Source organism: Centruroides vittatus, unplaced genomic scaffold (genome assembly GCF_030686945.1).
Source record: "Centruroides vittatus isolate TY-2023 unplaced genomic scaffold, ASM3068694v2 scaffold_1152, whole genome shotgun sequence".
NCBI classification, from domain to species: domain Eukaryota; kingdom Metazoa; phylum Arthropoda; class Arachnida; order Scorpiones; family Buthidae; genus Centruroides; species Centruroides vittatus.
Window position 1 is genome coordinate 3,599,823 of NW_027122670.1, and position 17,778 is coordinate 3,617,600.

The 17,778-nt window shown below is 29.8% G+C and overlaps 1 protein-coding gene across 1 annotated transcript; it reads right to left on the minus strand.

The window, feature by feature from the left end:
- Positions 1–1,327: 1,327 nt before the first annotated feature.
- LOC136986616 (homeobox protein GBX-2-like) lies at positions 1,328–17,356 on the minus strand. Its single transcript, XM_067284197.1, has 3 exons — positions 16,677–17,356; positions 13,533–14,049; positions 1,328–1,984 (listed from the first exon to the last, which is right to left on the minus strand). Exons 1-3 carry the CDS (start codon positions 17,113–17,115, stop codon positions 1,942–1,944), a joined length of 999 nt encoding a protein of 332 aa, XP_067140298.1. The 5' UTR covers positions 17,116–17,356; the 3' UTR covers positions 1,328–1,941.
- Positions 17,357–17,778: the final 422 nt, after the last annotated feature.

Sequence of the window (17,778 nt, forward strand, 5' to 3'; positions counted from 1 at the left end):
TTTCGTTCTCGAAATCTTATGAAATTTTTATGAGAGTTTCTTTTAAAAACTTTCATTTCCATCGAGTAATTTTAGAACGATCTATCCGTAATGATATTGATTAATATGGCGAATTATATGAATTTCATTAACATCATTTTCTATCTTCTGATTTTAATCTTTTGTAATGATGACCGTTAATCAAATTGAAGTTAATTTAATTCATTTATTTGATGATATATTGAGAATATACATAATAATTTATTTATAATAGAGATATTAATTTGTATAGGCCACATTTTTAACTTTAATGATTAGATTATTGTTTGAGTTTTATTGAATTGTACTTGATAACTCAATTAATAAAGTAATCATCTTTTATGTTGCAGTTATTCACAATTACATAAATTTTATAAATGTATTTAAACAATTTGTTATTATTATACTAAATATTATTTATTTCTAAAAATTTTGCTCGTTAAATATATTTTTATTTACATAATTCGTAAGATAGAATTAAATTCCTTAAATATATATATTAATACATAAACGTGGAGACAGATTATGCCAATGGGCCTAAAACAATGCAAATTTCAGTTTTAAAAAGCTTTAATTTTTAATTTTTATTTGTCATATTAATTAAATACAATGAATTCTGCTAATGTGACCACTGAAGGGGCCAACTCAAAGTGGTCACCTTAAACAGGTTGTCACCTTACGCAGGTTTCACTGTTTAGAGATTAAATTCGTATTTTATTCTTAAATTTATTAATTACAAGATTAAGATATTGTGTTTTTATTGCATACATTTCAATTTTGTGAATTATGAATTCGTTTTTAAATAAAACTAATTTATTTTAGGTTTTTAAATTAGTTTACTATTGAAATATATTTAAATTAATAATCTTGTTATAGAATTTCCTTTATTCAGTTTTTATTTTAAAAAGTATTAGACGTAGATCTGTATCAAGATTATCTCGTCTCAAATCATGTTGTAAAGCAAACAATAGTAACTTTCCTTATTAACTTTAATTTATTAATTTATTAAAATGTATCTGTCATTTGCTTAACGTTGAAAATTCATTAAAAGTTTAGAAAATTAATAATTATAGCGAAATTAAACCCGGAAATTACTATTTTAGAGAAAAATTTTACTTCATAATTTTAAAATATTACTTCGTTAGTTTAATATACTTATCGGAGGATACGTAGAGAAATTATTTTTAAATTAACTTATTACAAATTATATTAAGTGAAAATGCTTACAATTGGATATAATTTCCTTTTATACACGTTCTAATTTTAATCTGAATTCATCGAAAAATTAAAATGCACCATAATATGCGAAACGAGACTTTATTTAAACAAGAAGACAGATTTACATACAACCAAATATTTATTTTAGTTCATATCATTCTTCGTCGATATTCAATTATTATGCGAATGGTCCTTTTTTCCCCGTTAACCTTAATAGGATGAAGGGAAAAAAGAAAGAGTCCATTCGCTTTGGCACTTGAAACTAAACTCGGATCGTTATAAGCGATAGTCACAAGATTTAGACACACTTAACAACTTAAGAAACTGCGTTTCCTCATTTCTTATTAACCTGTACAATCTTTGGTATTAGTAAAAGCTCAAACTGTGATTGGATCAATTTCGATCATCGTATTGGCCACTGGAGATTTTGTTGTTAACAACAGGATACAATAATATTAAAATAGGATCTTGCAAGAGACAAAGCGGTAAGACACGTAGCTTTCCAACTCGTTACGGCAAATTTGGCCAATCTTTTTTTAATCGCTCCCAAGAATCGGGCTTTCGGAGTTTAAAAGAATATACAATTAATTAAAATTATCGTATGCAATTAGCTATAATTACAATGAAGTTCGACCAAATGTGCCTTCCATGCTCTTGCTGTTAAGCTCCTATTCGTTGTGCGATGTTATACTTTCAGCATTATCATTATAACGGCAAACCATTTCCTGAAGTTTGTCTATGACGAACACTGAAAAGAGAATTAGAAATTAATTTTAAATAAGAATAAATATATATATTAATTTAAAAAAGAAAGTAATACAGGCTACGTTAAATACAAAATCTACAGAAATTTCCTCCTGTTCCAAAATAAACAAATAGATATAATATACTGTTTAAGATATTGACAAGTTAAATAAATAAATATTAGATATATTTAGATGAATATAAGATGTCTATCAAATTACAAAACCCATAAAATTCTCCTTTACACTTAAATCTATAAATAAAATTAGTATCATAGCGAGAAGATAAATGATTACTTAAGGAATGACAAGGAGACTGTCAACTGGCTTCTATGGTTTTTAAGTAGGAAAATCCAACTACAGACTGTGGTAAAAAGGTATGAATTTATTAAGTTAGTCAGTATCATTTCTTTTCGAAAGGCACATAAAAGTTTTAATAAAAGAAGCAATTAAAGATAAACATTCAATCTTTGAAAGGTAACAGAATTAATCGGTTTGTTATGCTCAAGAAGGTGGTATAGACTATTAGAATTCGGTTGGTTGCGGAGGGAGGAGGAGGTGTTTGCCACTCCTTATCAACTCTCTTGTCAGCTGTGACTCGCGGTTGGAGACGAATTCAATTACTATTCGACACGCTGTGAGACAGAAGAATCTGGTTTCGTTAAAGAGCCAAACACCTGACGGGTAGATCGAGACAAGGCCATCATTATGAGTATTTTGTTGCCCCGATAACTTGAAACGTTAATTTAAACCGTCCATTCAAGAAGTAATTAGGTGTCAGGTTTTTTAATCTTTAAAATTTTATTAAACGGACGGCGAAAGTTTGAAGAGTACGAATTAACTTGCAATTTAAAGTGGTTATGACCTTTTTGCAGCTGGTCATTGTTATTCTTATTGAAGAAGATTAAAGCTTTAAAGTAAAATTAACGAGGTAAAAACAATCATAGATTCTAATTTAAAAATCAATATTTTAATTATTGGGTTATAGCTTTTATAAAAACTGTATATATATTATATATGTCTTGGCCTATAATGTTAATAATAATAATAATTAGTCAAAGAACATTGTTATTAAATGTCAGAATACACTTAGAGCTTACGAATTAAAGGAAGCTTTATGGGAACAAAATCAATTTCGTATAGAATGCCTAAATATTGATTTAAGAAATGCCAAAGAAGTCCATTCGTTTAAATAACAGGAATCTTTTAAAAATCTACTTACTGTCGACGCCATAAAGCCGAGTGACAATACGAAACAGGATCTACTATGTTTGTTTAACTAAATTTCGTTTATAATTTACAAGTGTCTGACGTCATAAAACCCTCCTACGTCAAAGAAACTAAGAAACAGCGAAGTTTCTTTAAGAAAAGTCAAACATAATATCATCGATCACAAAATCTTTTTTTTTTTAAATCCTAAATCTCACAAGACTAGTCACGCCCAATGCATGGGAACGGAATGCAATTGGCCGCTTTGGTTGATGCATTAGATATGCTCCCTGACAAATTGTTGCCACTAACGATATTGCGTCCTTGCATTTATATGTTTATATTTAACCTTATTGAGTGTGAAAGGAATGATAATCGATACTGTTAAAGAACTCTTATTATATTACCGTTTACATTGATTTAAGAGAAACTGAAGAGCTGTTGATACTTTTTCGAGTGAATGACTCTATTATTTTGAAGCCGGTTCTAACAAGTATTAAAACTAATATAATTTGTTTAATTATGTTTAATTTGAAATGTATTTACGAAATTAAATATTTTGAGTCATTTATAAGTCTAATTCAGTGTAAGTAGACTTTATTTTAATACAATTGTTACCGTTTGCTCAATATTGTAAATTATATATAGGCCTATGCGTCAGTCTAGCTCAGTGTAATAAAATATTTTGGCATTGAATAGACATATGCTTACAAGCTTCCTAGGCGGTGTGACATTCTAAAAATAAATATAATCTGATAAAAATCATCAATGTATAAAATATCTTAATAAAATGTATCATTTTTACCTGCAAGACCAATACTTATGAAGCAATTAATGCCTCACTTCATTATTAAAAGGGTGTAGTTTATTACCATCTTATTTTCACGCAAGATCGGGGAAAGAAGAAGAAAATAATTAAAAAAAAAAAAAAAAAAGGAAGGCAACGAACCGACTGCCAGCTAGATTACGAAATTAGCCGGCTTTTTGTCACTAGCTTAACCGTAGGTGTGGGAAATGCTAACCATCTTTTGTATGTTTTCTGCTTAGCGGATACAATACATCCATTAAATGATACACGACAAAACGGACGAAGCAACAGACCGATTAGGCAAAGACCCGGTTTGACAGGACGGCCCCTTAATACAACACGTCGTGTCAACAAAAGGGCAAGCGTGCAACTTTGACTCCTGTGGCTCCGTTATTAATATCCCCCACCCCTTCTGTCTAAACTCTCTTCCTCCCCCTTCACGCAGTTACTTCTTTCACTCGTTCACCCCACGCTCTCCCCCGAACTTCGCCCCGGGAATTGCAGATCGGATCTAGTGGCTATAATAACAGGCTGGAGGGGTACAGGCAGTTTGGGACGAACGGCACCTTAATACGATACTGACAGGAGGGCGGATCTATGTGATTGTTCTCACTTCAGACCGTTCTTTTTGCGCGCATCGTATGCTGATCATTTCGCTAAGCTCAAAGGCAACAGAGTCTTTACAATCTGATCGTTTGAATCATTCTGTTCACTATCTTGCAAAGGTTCTAAGCATATTTTGATCGTCCGTGTCATTTATTCTTAAAGACATGTTTGGATCCCTCCGTGCAATTGACTTCTATGGGCTTAATTTTCCAACCCACTTTCAAATATTTTAATCTTGCATTTCCGACCAAGACATTCAAATGAAGATGAGAATTCTTTAAATTTCAAGAACTTGCCTTTAAAGCTAAATTCTTGAATATTTCTCCTTCTGAAGACACCATGAATACAAAATTGGTGTAGAAAAGACGCTCATTTTTTGCCACCTCTTTCCATAAATCTGCTCTAGGCTCAGTTAGACATCAGTTCATTCATAATTCAACGTGGAAATTTTCCAATATTCCGGTCTCCTTAGGAGCGAACGTAATTAATTTTGATTTGTATGATAATGACTTGTAATCGGAACTGGACCAGTACAAGGAAGTGCTGAAATGACATGCAGCTTCCATCGCTCTGTTCTATTGTCAGCCATTGTCCCATCCACTTTTTTTCTTTCCCCTTTGGCACTCACTCCTCTTTTAACCGTGATTGAATTTCTGTGACGTCTAGTCGTCCTAACGTTATTAAATCTCCCACGTTGTCTTCAAACCTTGTTTAATTATTCAGTAATTTGTACGGAATTTTTGAGGTTTCTCTGACTCACCTTCTCACCACTAACTCCACCCCCTTTGCAATGCCATTTGGTGACTATTATGCGAATAAATGCGAATTTATTTTGGTTTTACCTTATTAATGCTGGCTGGAGTCACGTGTTCATTTATTTAGAATTTTTCATTTTAAAATTGAATATTTTAAATATTGAATAAAGAAACCCATCTTTATTCAAAGAGTTCAACACATTTTCTCGTATCAAAACAATTGGAAGCAATTAATTCGAATTATTTTTTTCTTTTTAAAAAAGAAAGAAATATATTCGAAAAAAGTTATTAATAACGAGCAAATATAGACCTAAGATTAAGATTTATAAACTGCTAATATTCATTAAAATGTATAAGAGATTATAAAAAATAAGTTAAGGGCTACGTAGCTATAATTTATAATCATAACAAATTATCTTATAGACTAAATTAGAAACATTGAACTGTTTCCAATTTTTAATAAGGCTACACAGGTGTGAATAATTTTCTTCGTAATTAATCTTAAGAATTTTTTTATGACATTAAAAAAGTATAGTCTACCCATTAAAAGTTAGAGGCCTGAGGCATAAGAGTGAAATATTTTAAGAAAATGCCATATACTTTTTTTCTTTTTTAATATAGAAACCAAACTTTAATGAGCTTAATTTAAAGAGGGTTTAAGTTTAAAGGCCCTAGCTTATACAAAGATCTTGGATATGCAAGGCCTATAATGAAGCATTTAGAGTTTCTCTGGACTGGAAATTAAGCTAGAAACTGTACATTGTTTCCTTACTGAAATTTATTTATTAGATAAGAATGACTTATTGAATAATTTATCATAATTTTATATCCTACTTTACTAAAAATTAAATGAAGTTATGAAAGGACTATAATAAGGTATTAAACATCCAATACGTAAATCGTTGCTGTAACATATTGTTAACTTAGAGTGTATATATACATGTAACGACCTCTCTAACTTCACTAACTTAATGGCTTTCTATTCTGCTAATTAGTAATCTATACTTACTAAATTATCTCATATTATAAGGTGATTATTTGTTGGCCTGTATGCTTATTTGTCATTGTTCATCCTGCCAGAAACTAATTAAAATTTATGTTTTCAGAATATATATACATATGTATTTTTATAAACTATTAATAATTTTAGATATACATATATACTGAAAACCAGTTTATTGATCATTTAATTAGTCTCACTGTTTAAGAGGCCTACAATTCCTAATATAAATTAATGCTATATAAATCAGAATTATCGACACAAATGCCAGAAGGTAATTACTGATCAACTGGAGTGTTGTAAGCCTAATTGTGAAACGTGCAGGAGGATCAACTGAATTGGGCCCTAGAGCCATGTTTCAGATAGAGAAAGAAAATGTGAGTATCACTATTAACTGAGAACTTAAACCTGTTTTGTTTTCAGTAGGGGGTAAAAGACTCTTTTTCTATCTATTTGTGGAGAAATTGTCGCTCGAGGGACGTCCAATTCAATAGAATCTGAAGTTTACAATTCACAGGATAATAAAATTTGCAATTTTTTAACCTTATTTCAAAGTAGAAACACGAATAAAATAATAATCAATTTAAATAGATGCTACTTTATTGTATTTTACAGTACAATTCCTTACATTTATACGGTATTAAACGTTATAATAAAAATAACCTACAAATCATTAACAATTAATTAAATTTTATTTTATTTTTTTCGTTGAATTATATGAACATCTGCATTATAGAATTTAATTGTTTTTGAAGAAGATACTTTAACATTTTCAACTAATTTCCGATAATATTTTATATAAACTTTTAAAATGTTTAGATATTTGCTGTCTGATCACGTTAATTCAAGGAAATCTATTTTATAACTTAATAACTTTTTGAAGTGGAAGATTACAGGCTACAGTCTATATCGGCCTATGGCATTTTATATAATAAATATGTTTAATATTCTGATTGATGAATTATGAAACAAAAAGAAAAGAAATTTGTAGGTCATTTAATATGCACAATTGACCAGCGCTGAGTTTTAGAATATTATTTTTTTTTTTAATTTTATAAAATAATTTTGTGTTTAAACTTGATTCGTGGAATTATATTTTTTTTAATAAGAAAATAAATGAATAGATTTTAGACTTTATTTTTCTATATTTCTAGTGCAATTTAACTAGAAATAATTTAATTTAATTTTTAATTGTTGATGATTTCTTTCATTTTTTCAAAAATAAAAATCATAAAAAAAATTAATTTTATGAACTATTAAATGTTATAATTGCATTATTTAAAATAGATTTTATTAATAAATTTTTATTTTCAAAAATATAGAGGAAGAGCCATTTTTTATTATAATTATGACATTGACTGTCATACGCTTATCCTAATATAGGATTTAGCATGTTTATATTATCATGTTAATTAGGCTTTACGAATTAATAAAAAAATTAATTGGTATAATTTACTTATAATAAATATTATTATATTAATTATTTAAATGTTATTACAATTGTTACGCGATTGACTTTAATAGTCAGTCACGCAACTTATACGACAATGCGAAGGCATTTTGTTTAAAAAAATGTTTAAATTTCTTTAATTGACAAGGGAAAAAATCAATAAAATTGAGTCAATATTTCTTTGAAAGTAGAAAACAATTTTCATTATGTTAAACAAAAACCTTTCGAATGGAAAAATATTTTTATAAGAAACAAATATTGACTTTTTAATACGTTGTTTAACCTTTTTTTGTCAGTTATTTAGTTAAATAAAATAAATAAAAAGAGAATATTCGGAGAAAGATCTCTTTTATTTGTACAGATACAGATTGATACTGTCTCACCGCTATCTCATTACATTATTTTGTTATACGGTTTACTTGCTGTAAGTATATAATAATGCCATAATAATAATAAGAATAAGTGTTATTGCAGTTATTCGGTTATTATCATTTTGAGTTATTTCATTCTAACTTCATTATTAACCATTGAAAAAATAACATGTTAGGTTCAATTCGTAATAATGTATACAGATGATGACGAATTTCTTGTAATAAAACCGAAAAAATTCTTTGATCTATGGTTATTAGAAACAATTATTAATTAAAAATAATACAACAAATTTATGAACACTTCTTTACTTTTATATAGGTTATAACTTAATTAAATTGTACTCATTCGTGCGCCTTAACTGTAGAGATTATAAATATAACTGGATATTAGACCCAATCTCTTCCGTGACTTTAATTTTAAAGTAAATTTTAAAATTCTTTTTAACAGATGTGAATTTAATGAGAACATTAAGGCAAGTTCAATAACAATCTATAGATTAAGAAGGGTTTAATATAACAGTTCATAATTAATTTGTGCAATTAACATTTGTGGGTCTAATTATAACGGGATTTTAATCATTACAAAATTTAACTTATTTCGTTTTTTTTAATTTTAGATTAAGTTACTATTTACATAAGAATCCATTAATTGTCTTAAATACGAAATTATTAACATTTATAGCATTTAAAATAAAGATAAAATCTTAATGGTAGGATCAATTTAATTAGATAGAAAGGCCTGTATAATATCAGCAAATTGCACCAAGTTTTAATGAAAGATGTGTGTAGGGCCTAATTAATTTCTAAATGATAAAGTTAGATTCGTTTCTGTTTATTGGAGGTCAGAAGTTTACAAAGTTCAATCTTGGAGTTTAAAAGTGCAGAGAGTTATTTTTCATTTGACGAAAATACGATAAGAAAGAATATTTACTAGGTACTCAAATAAGAAAAGGGCACGATACAGTTAAAGTCAGAAGTACGCATCGATGCAGAAATGTCGATTGCTTCTAATAATGGGGAATCTTCGTCAGTGATAGCGGTAGAGGAGGTATGAAGTAAGGAAACAAAGCGGACGATTACAATCACTTCCCTTGCTCCGGAAACAGTAAATGACAGGTCAGTAGCGGGCACGAGTACTGTACAATTACAGTAGCTCGGAGTTAGTACAGGAGGTGTCGATAGCAATCGATGGGATAGAGGCGAATGGGGGACACACTACGAGCCATTAGACACACATTGTACCAGTCAATCGGCCATTAGGGCTCTCGTTATTCCGCAAATTAAATAATCTCCCCTCAGCCTCTTTCAGGGGGAATCACGGCAGATTGTCGAAATTAATCTCGTCGGCTACCTTCAATGACGTGAGTTGCTGGCCTAATATTTTTGAGAAGGTGCTTATTTCAACAGCTCTTGCTAGAAGTACAATTGTGGTTCGATTGTGACCAGAATTGCTCTCTTCGGCATGTCTTTTATTCTTTCTGTTTTGATCCGTAAAATCAATGGTTTTCTCTACTTTTCGAATCGTTCGCGACACTAATAATTAACGATAATTGGCCGTAAAGAGTTGTTTCGTACAATTATTAATTTAAAATGATTAAATGACGGGATGAGGTATATAATACAATTAACATCAACGGGGCAAATCTAGGCTTAAGGCTAATCTTTTACGTTTCTGAGTAGTGCAAACGGTAATTTACGGCTACAACTATAAAATTTATGACTTTGTTTTAATATTTTCAACTCATTTCAACACTTCCGTAATACATTGTTATATGGAGAAAACCCCATAATTAAGATTTGATGTTTGTTGCCATCTTTAGAGACATGTGACGTCTACTCATGCGCATTATTCGTCTATGGTAACAGCTTGTGGATCCCATACTGAACTGATGAATTAATAACTTAAATGTGACGTCATTGGAGTGGCGCCGATTGAGGCGACATTTGGCGCTTGCAGGTGCGAAGGGAACCGTCGAGGTATGGGGTGAGGCAACAATGCGATGACGATGCTCAGTTACCTCTTGTTATGCCATGATAAATGGTTCGGGGTAATTTTCTTAAACTGGGTCAAATTTTGTGGGAAGTGAAGATCATTGAAAGTATCTGCCGAGCTTTGCCAATCTTAAATCGTTTCGGTAATGTTTCTTTTTAACAATAGCAGATAAGCAGACGTGTACCTACTCATCACGCAGTAAATAGGTCGAAAATGAATCGCTGAGTCAACACATTCGACTCTAATTTTGCTGAGGAAGGCACAAATCCATTACGACAAAATTCGTCTATGCATTTCCGTCTTTTTTGAACTTTGTCCAACTAAAAGAATTTAATTAATTGCTCATTTTTTATGTTTTAAGTACTGTACAGAATTTTAATCACATATTATAATTTGTTTTGAGAATATAAATTATATATGACTCATATTAGAGTCTAATTAACTAAACTTCGAATCAATTTATTTTTACAAGACGTCGTAAATCGCGTGTATTTGTGAATAATTAATTACTTTAAAATACATAATGTATCTAAAAATTAAAGTAAAATATTATCGTATAGTTCTATAAGTAATTTATTGTTTAATGTGCAATATTTTCAGAATATGAACGTAAGTAGAAATATTGAACATTGCTGTATGTAGGCCTACTATAAATTAGATAAAATATCTTAAAATTATGTGGGAAAATGTTACTACTTTTATGGTGTGTTATAATATTATAATACGAAGAAACTAAAATTCGTTAATTATAGAAATTGACATCATATTGTTTACTTTTAATGCTTTTAAAGACATAATAATCACAGATAAGCGTATATTTAACTCAGAATGACTTCTTTAACGTAAGTTTATGATAAATTATAATTTACATATTTATAATATATGTAAATTCGTTTTATTTTTAACAAAGAATATACTTTATTATAGGTTACGGGTTACGTTCTCAGCTATTCTGAAGTTTGTAAATCATCTTTTTTTGTATACTTGACGGGAGTTACAGAGAAAATACACAGTTGTGGAAATCCCACCCACAGAAAGTGCATTAATGTGTCGGATGTGCCTTGTATACTTTTCGACATAATTATCGAGCTTGGGCGAGCCTCACCTGTCCAGTGGTCGGAAGTGTCACGGCTCATTACCTGGTAGCAACACCATTCTGTGGGTTTAATGCTGATGGTTTCCACTCTTGATCTTACTGGTTATATGAGCCCGAAAGATATTTTCTACTTATAAATGCTAATTACTTTAAAATAATTTCTTTCATAGAAAAAAAATGAACGTTCAATTTATACGTGAGCCAAAATAGAGCCTGTTAAGTTATTAAATTATTTATTATTTGTTAAATAATTGCAAATTTTTCTTCCATTGTAGGCCTTTTGCATATTGTACTGTACATAATGAAAATGTAATTATATTCAATTATTCTATACATAAGAATCAAATTGATAAAGTTGCTGTATCTATTAAGAAGTTTGTAATTGTTCCGGTTATATTATTATTTAGATATGTCTATAATACTTTTTATAATTAAATATACTAGACAATTGCATTTTATATAAAGCCTTTATATTGAAAACATACCGAGAAAATTATATCAAGAACTTCTGTAAAAATACAGCTAAAATATATTATTAATTTTAAGATTTATTTATAGCCCTCTAAGTCCAAAATCTTATTTTAAAACGTTTATTCGAGAAGAAAGTCCATATCTCTTGAATAAAATGTTAGGCCTAGAAATATAGATTTATAATAATGTAGAACTTTCCTATCTCCGTCGACTAAAATTAAAAGAGGTATAAATGAGCCGTTTAAATTTTATGATACAATAAAAACTAAACGTAATACAAAAATATTAATGTATTGTATGGCTTATGCAAAGGGGAAAGGCTTTATAGCCACTGCTGATCGTTTAGTTACATATTCAAAATGTTGTAAGTTAAAGGAAGGTGATTAAAAGTGATTAATTGAGGATTGATATTAATAGGCCAATCTTCTGAAGTTCGACCGAGTTCTGAATAATTATAGGCCTAAGAGCCTATATAAATTTATTTCATTATAAGTACTTATAATATATTGGCATATTGGGACATTAAAAATCGTTAAAATTCATTCGATAGGCCCGAGTTTAAGTTTGCCAACTTATTTTTTAAGGGCTATTACATGAAAGTTAACATTCTTTCGTTTCTCTTCTCTATTCGTGTTTTTTTAATTTAATAATCTATGCACATAGTCTAATTATAGCATGTTTCACAACTCAATATTAAATATAAATTAGGCAAAAAAATCTGCTTATAATCTACAAAATCTAAATCCTAAAATACTTTTAAATTATTAATAACTTCAGTTTTTAGGTTTAGTTAAATTTTTATGTTAAAAATGGGCAGATATATAGGCCTTTACGTATAATATTTACATAACTTTTGATAACTTACTCTATCTTCAAGCTATAGAATGTTTTAGTAAGCAATTATGTTTATGTTAATTGTTGCAAATTACTGATATATCGTGTTTGTTATCATATAATTTTTACCATTCAAATCCTAATGAGAGTTTTATAAACTTTATTAATGACTAGCAGCATTAAATAACTTGAAATATAACTCTTAGAAGATCTTTAAGTACAGAGCATCTAAAAGGATTTAGAGAAATGATACGTTTGTGCCTAGCAATCTGTCAAGCAAAAATCATTCTATCAAACCAGAACTAATGGCTAAATTAATCAGTCGATAAACGGATGGAAAATAAATCTTCTCAATCGTCCTTAACTCATTCCATTAAGAGATTCATCTTTGATATTAAGTCTACAATGTTCTAATCATTATAGACCTCTGAGGAATTTACAAGTATAGTTTAACAATGCGAAACAATGCTCTAAACACCGTACTTAGTTTATATTTAATAGTTTAGTGCATAAATATTGAAAACGAGATGTACAGAATTATCGTGATGTCAAGAAAACCTCCATAAATATCAGCCTGTAAGCTTTCTTCACTGCAATTACTTAATGTCTAATGAAAAATACGTGTCAAAATTTATAGTCCTTCTATTTTTTTCGAATAAATTTTAATGGAAAAAAGACAGAATCTTGTCTACACATGATCTACCACTAGAACCACTTGTCACCTCACGGCTTGTGGGCATACACAGACGTCAGACCTAAGGTTAAATTATGGGTTAGAGTCTGGGGTTGGGTTGTTTATACTTTCATTTCTTCCCTGTCATTAGTTCAGACAGGTATGAGGGGACGGAAAGGGGTCGATATGTCCAATTTATCCAATAGACTTATTAGACTCAATTTAGTGTGATCCTCTTTTATCGGGAGGATCCTAAATAAAGTTGAAAACGATTTAAGTACACCTACCTGGCTGCTGACTTTTCTAGTTGTTGGTGCTGACTTCTTATAGCCATTCTGTTTACGTGAACGGGTATAGGAACAACAATTTTGGGTCCGCTCGAATTGTTGGCACTTCCTGTAGCTGCCGTTCTACCAGAAGTCAAGCCCGCTTTAACTCTTTTCCATTTGGCTCTCCTATTCTGAAACCATATTTTTACCTGAACTTCGCTTAGTTTAAGGGTATGGGCGATCTGAGATCTTTCAGTTAGAGATAAATATTTTTTAGAATGAAATTCTTTTTCCAATTCTAATAGCTGTTCGCTGGTAAAAGCTGTTCGTCTCCTTCTCGATTTTCCGCTACCTTCTTTAGACGAATGAGATTCTGTCTTTGATACTTCAATTACATCTTTTGGTGTTTTGGATTTCTGTGCATCTAACCGATTTTCTGTTAATTTCTCCGACTGTGACGTCTCTTGTCTGTCAGGGCTTGACAGACGGATGGATGAATGACTAATGTTGGGACTGTAAGAAGATAGTTGCCGATCTGAAATAGTAAATTAACAAGAAAGTATGAAAATTTCTACTAAATATATTCTTATTTGTGTTTTATTTTTTTAGAAGTTAAAATTAATCTTGTGTGTTTTATCATTACATACAGATCTTAAAATTATATCCAAATAAATAACTATATTCTACTATTTTCTATCTTTTTATAAGAATATTTAATTAATATACACTCCATTAATTATCTAACTTAATTTAATATTAAATTATAAATTACAATTTTGTGCAATTAATATTTAATTGTTTTTTTACACTGTTACAATTAAATTTCAAATATTTGAAATAATTAATTAGTGATATAAAATCTAATTAGATTTAAATTAACACGAATCTTCTTCAAGTATAAAAAGTCAAAAAAATGATAATTAATGCATATTATTTCTAATTATAAAGACTTAAACTACATAAAAATGACGACAGTTAAATGTTAACAAGGTTAATTTATAGTTTTTGCATAGGCCTGTATCAAAAAATTCCTATTTTTCACAGTATTAACCCGTCTTTCTTTAGAAAATGTTTTACAGTATTTAAATTAGACGTTACTAGATTATTCTTATGTCACTTTAACTATTTTTATTTAAATTAAAATATTTAAAAACACAACACAATTACTTAAACTGTTATAAATACAAATGGCATATTTTACTAAGGAACTTGGTGTAAATGTAAGGGAAAATTGTTCTTGAAACGGTTGAAATATATTCATTTGAACGAAAATTCTGTGAAGAGCGACAAACGACAGACTTGTCACATAAACAAAGTGGCAGATTTAACTGCACGAGTTCGTTCGGTGGAGCGGCACTTCGCGTAAGGGAGGAAGTGCATTCATATGTGAACTTGATGCATGAAAGACGATCATAAAAACAGGCCTAAACAACAGTGCCTTTTCATTATTAAAATAAATTATCATTAATTGGTATCGCTTTATGCGGTGTAAAGCGTATCCGATTAACTACGATAGCAAACAAAGTAAAGAGTTTTATTTGTTGTAAGCTCTATCGCAAGACGCATTTAATAGCCTATGACGGTTTGCCTAATTGATGGTTTCGGTTATTTTAATGGTTTTCTAAGCTTGGAATATTTTAGGTATTTATGTACATATTTTCTGTAGATTTTTTTGAATAAAATAAATAATAAACAATTGACTCTTTCCTTCATTTTTAGGCTAATTATAAATCCTAATCTTTATATAATTATTATATAAATATTAAAATTGATGTAATATATGTAAATGTTATCATATATTATAATAAAATTTTCCTTTTTTTTCTCATTCTGGACAAGTTTAAGATGAATCACTAAGTAGTGAGTGTATATGAATAAAGTTAATGAATAAAAATTTTTTAAAAAATTAAATATTTAAAAGGATTTTTATTAGGAATTTAGAAAAGTAAATTTATAAAAATACTTGTTAATTTTTGTAGATTTATTCAGATATTGATAGATGTTAGCATTGTAAATTAAAGTAAAGATGCTTGATGGATTAACTTGTTAAATTGTTTTACAAATTTGAATTTATATGAGACTAAATACCAAAAAAAAAGTAAATAAAATGAAGTGTTTTTCGAATATTTTTCAGAACGAAAAATATTCAGAAATATTTTCATAATATTTTAATATACAAAGTGATTTTTATTATATTATTATATAATAATGGACTTATTTTCCTTCTTAATTGTTAAATAAATAATAAATAAATGTGTTTTTTAAATCTGATATTCAGTTAAGAGGTTTACATTCATTTTATTCTATTAAATTATTTGTCTTTCTGCAGGCCTACTAAGTAAAATTTCTAAGTAAATGATAAAATTATACTTTATAAAAACACAATTTAGGCTATATATGACTGTCTGATGTATTATAATTATGAATAATTTAAAAGTTTGGAATATTCTACATTAATTATGAAAGTAATGTTAAAAAGTAATTTTAAGTGTATTAAGCTTAAATTAATGCGCTTATAATCATTAATAATTTAATTTGGAGCTTTCTTTTTCGCTTCACAATGAATTAAAAATATGAATAAAGAAATAATATAATTTGAATTATATTATTAATATTATTAAAATTTATAATAAATGAAGCAGAATTAAGCTATTTATCATATCTCACAATCGTGATTTAAGATCTCAGACTGTAATTATAAGTAGAAATAAACTAATTAACGCTTAAATCTTTAAAATAAGATGCAAACATTACACATTTTAAACAGTAATTATAAGTTTTTTAACTTAAAAAAATTGAATTTAGGCCTATTCTTTTATTAAAATCTTTCATAGCAAACTTTCACATTAAGGACAATAAACCGGCCTACGAATGTTTAAATGACTTTTGGTGTAATTCTAAGGTGAACATTATGTTATGGTTACGCCAAGTCTTATCTACGAAAGGGCAATAACAATGGACATAAATAAAGAGATTAACAAGAGACTACATAATGTCATTGTGTAGAAGTATAAAGTAAGGTGTCTTGAGGTCGTTTCATAGTTAAAAGTTTTATATTTCCAAGTTGTTTTGAGCTAAGTAAAGTTTGGGTTAGCAGTTTTGAAAGTTTCGTTAACCTGTCGGTTAGAGAAGGTGAGATGAAGTTGATAAGAAGGCTCTTACCTGATATTCTATCGGTAACTTTATGCGATTCGGTTCTAGTGCGAGTAGGAGAAGAAGGGGAACGACCGGGACTTTGTCGATCATCTTCCGTCGTCTTCGGTAGATCATCGTGTGGGCAGATCACCGAAGGCACCGTGCAGTAATTTTGCGGAAGAAGTGCAGCCAAACTCGGTAGGGCCGAGCGTAGAGCTGTGGGTGAAGTGCAGGAAGCGGTAGACGAACCAACCAGAGAGGAGGACAATAATTCTGACGAACAAAGAGACGGCGGTTGCGGTATCGGTAGTCCAGGATAAAGTCCAGCGCGAGGGAAAAACAAGTATCCGTTGTAGAGAAAAGGTATCGGTAGAGTTGGTGCACATGGTGTTCTCGGAGAGGCCGAGGAAGTCGGCGATATTATTGAGTCAATTGTGAACGCCGTGTGAGACGACAAACGCTGCATCGACGACGAGTCAGCGAAAAAAAGGCTTCGATCAGGCAACTAACAAAATACCGAAATGGACCGAATTTAATAGATTTTCCACGAAAATTTCCATATTTCGCATAAATTATTTCAACTTAAAATTGATTTCATTAAACTGCGAAACATGTGACAACGGTACCCATTGACATAAGGCCTTCTATTCTTGCAGTCGAGCAAACACATGGCTCACGGCAATACTTCGATAATCCTAAATTGCAGGGTTGTTCCTTACTCATCTATTCATCAATCTCTGGTTACAAGGACAGCACACACGAAATCTTTTCCCTCTTGATCACGTGATAATGTGACATGATCTGTGATTGGACGAGAGGCGTCAAATCAACACCCATCACTACTAAGTCGGTAGCTGACGGTTGATGCGTCCACTCTCTTATTGGTTAATCGCGACAGTTTGTTGCAACCGAATGCTTGATCAAAGAATGGCTCCTTTTATTGCAAATCAGTTGCGGAAAATGCGCTTGCTCATCAAAATTGTTTATTTCGCATCAAATATAATCCACTCCACTTTCCATAACTGAATTAACTACTTTCTATTTCTAAATATCAGCCCGTTCGTAAGAAATTTATATTTATAATTAATTAATACTTTAATTAAATCACCCCATTCCAGGTTTATTTTAT

Bases quoted from the DNA above. Each gene is read 5' to 3' on its own strand.
- LOC136986616 (XM_067284197.1), bottom strand. From the start codon at position 17,115: ATGCAGCGTTTGTCGTCTCACACGGCGTTCACAATTGACTCAATAATA. The intron at 14,050-16,676 runs GTAAGAGCCTTC...TTACTATTTCAG, and splicing joins AGTTACCGATAGAATATCAG to ATCGGCAACTATCTTCTTAC. The intron at 1,985-13,532 runs GTAGGTGTACTT...TTCTCTTTTCAG, and splicing joins CTAGAAAAGTCAGCAGCCAG to TGTTCGTCATAGACAAACTT.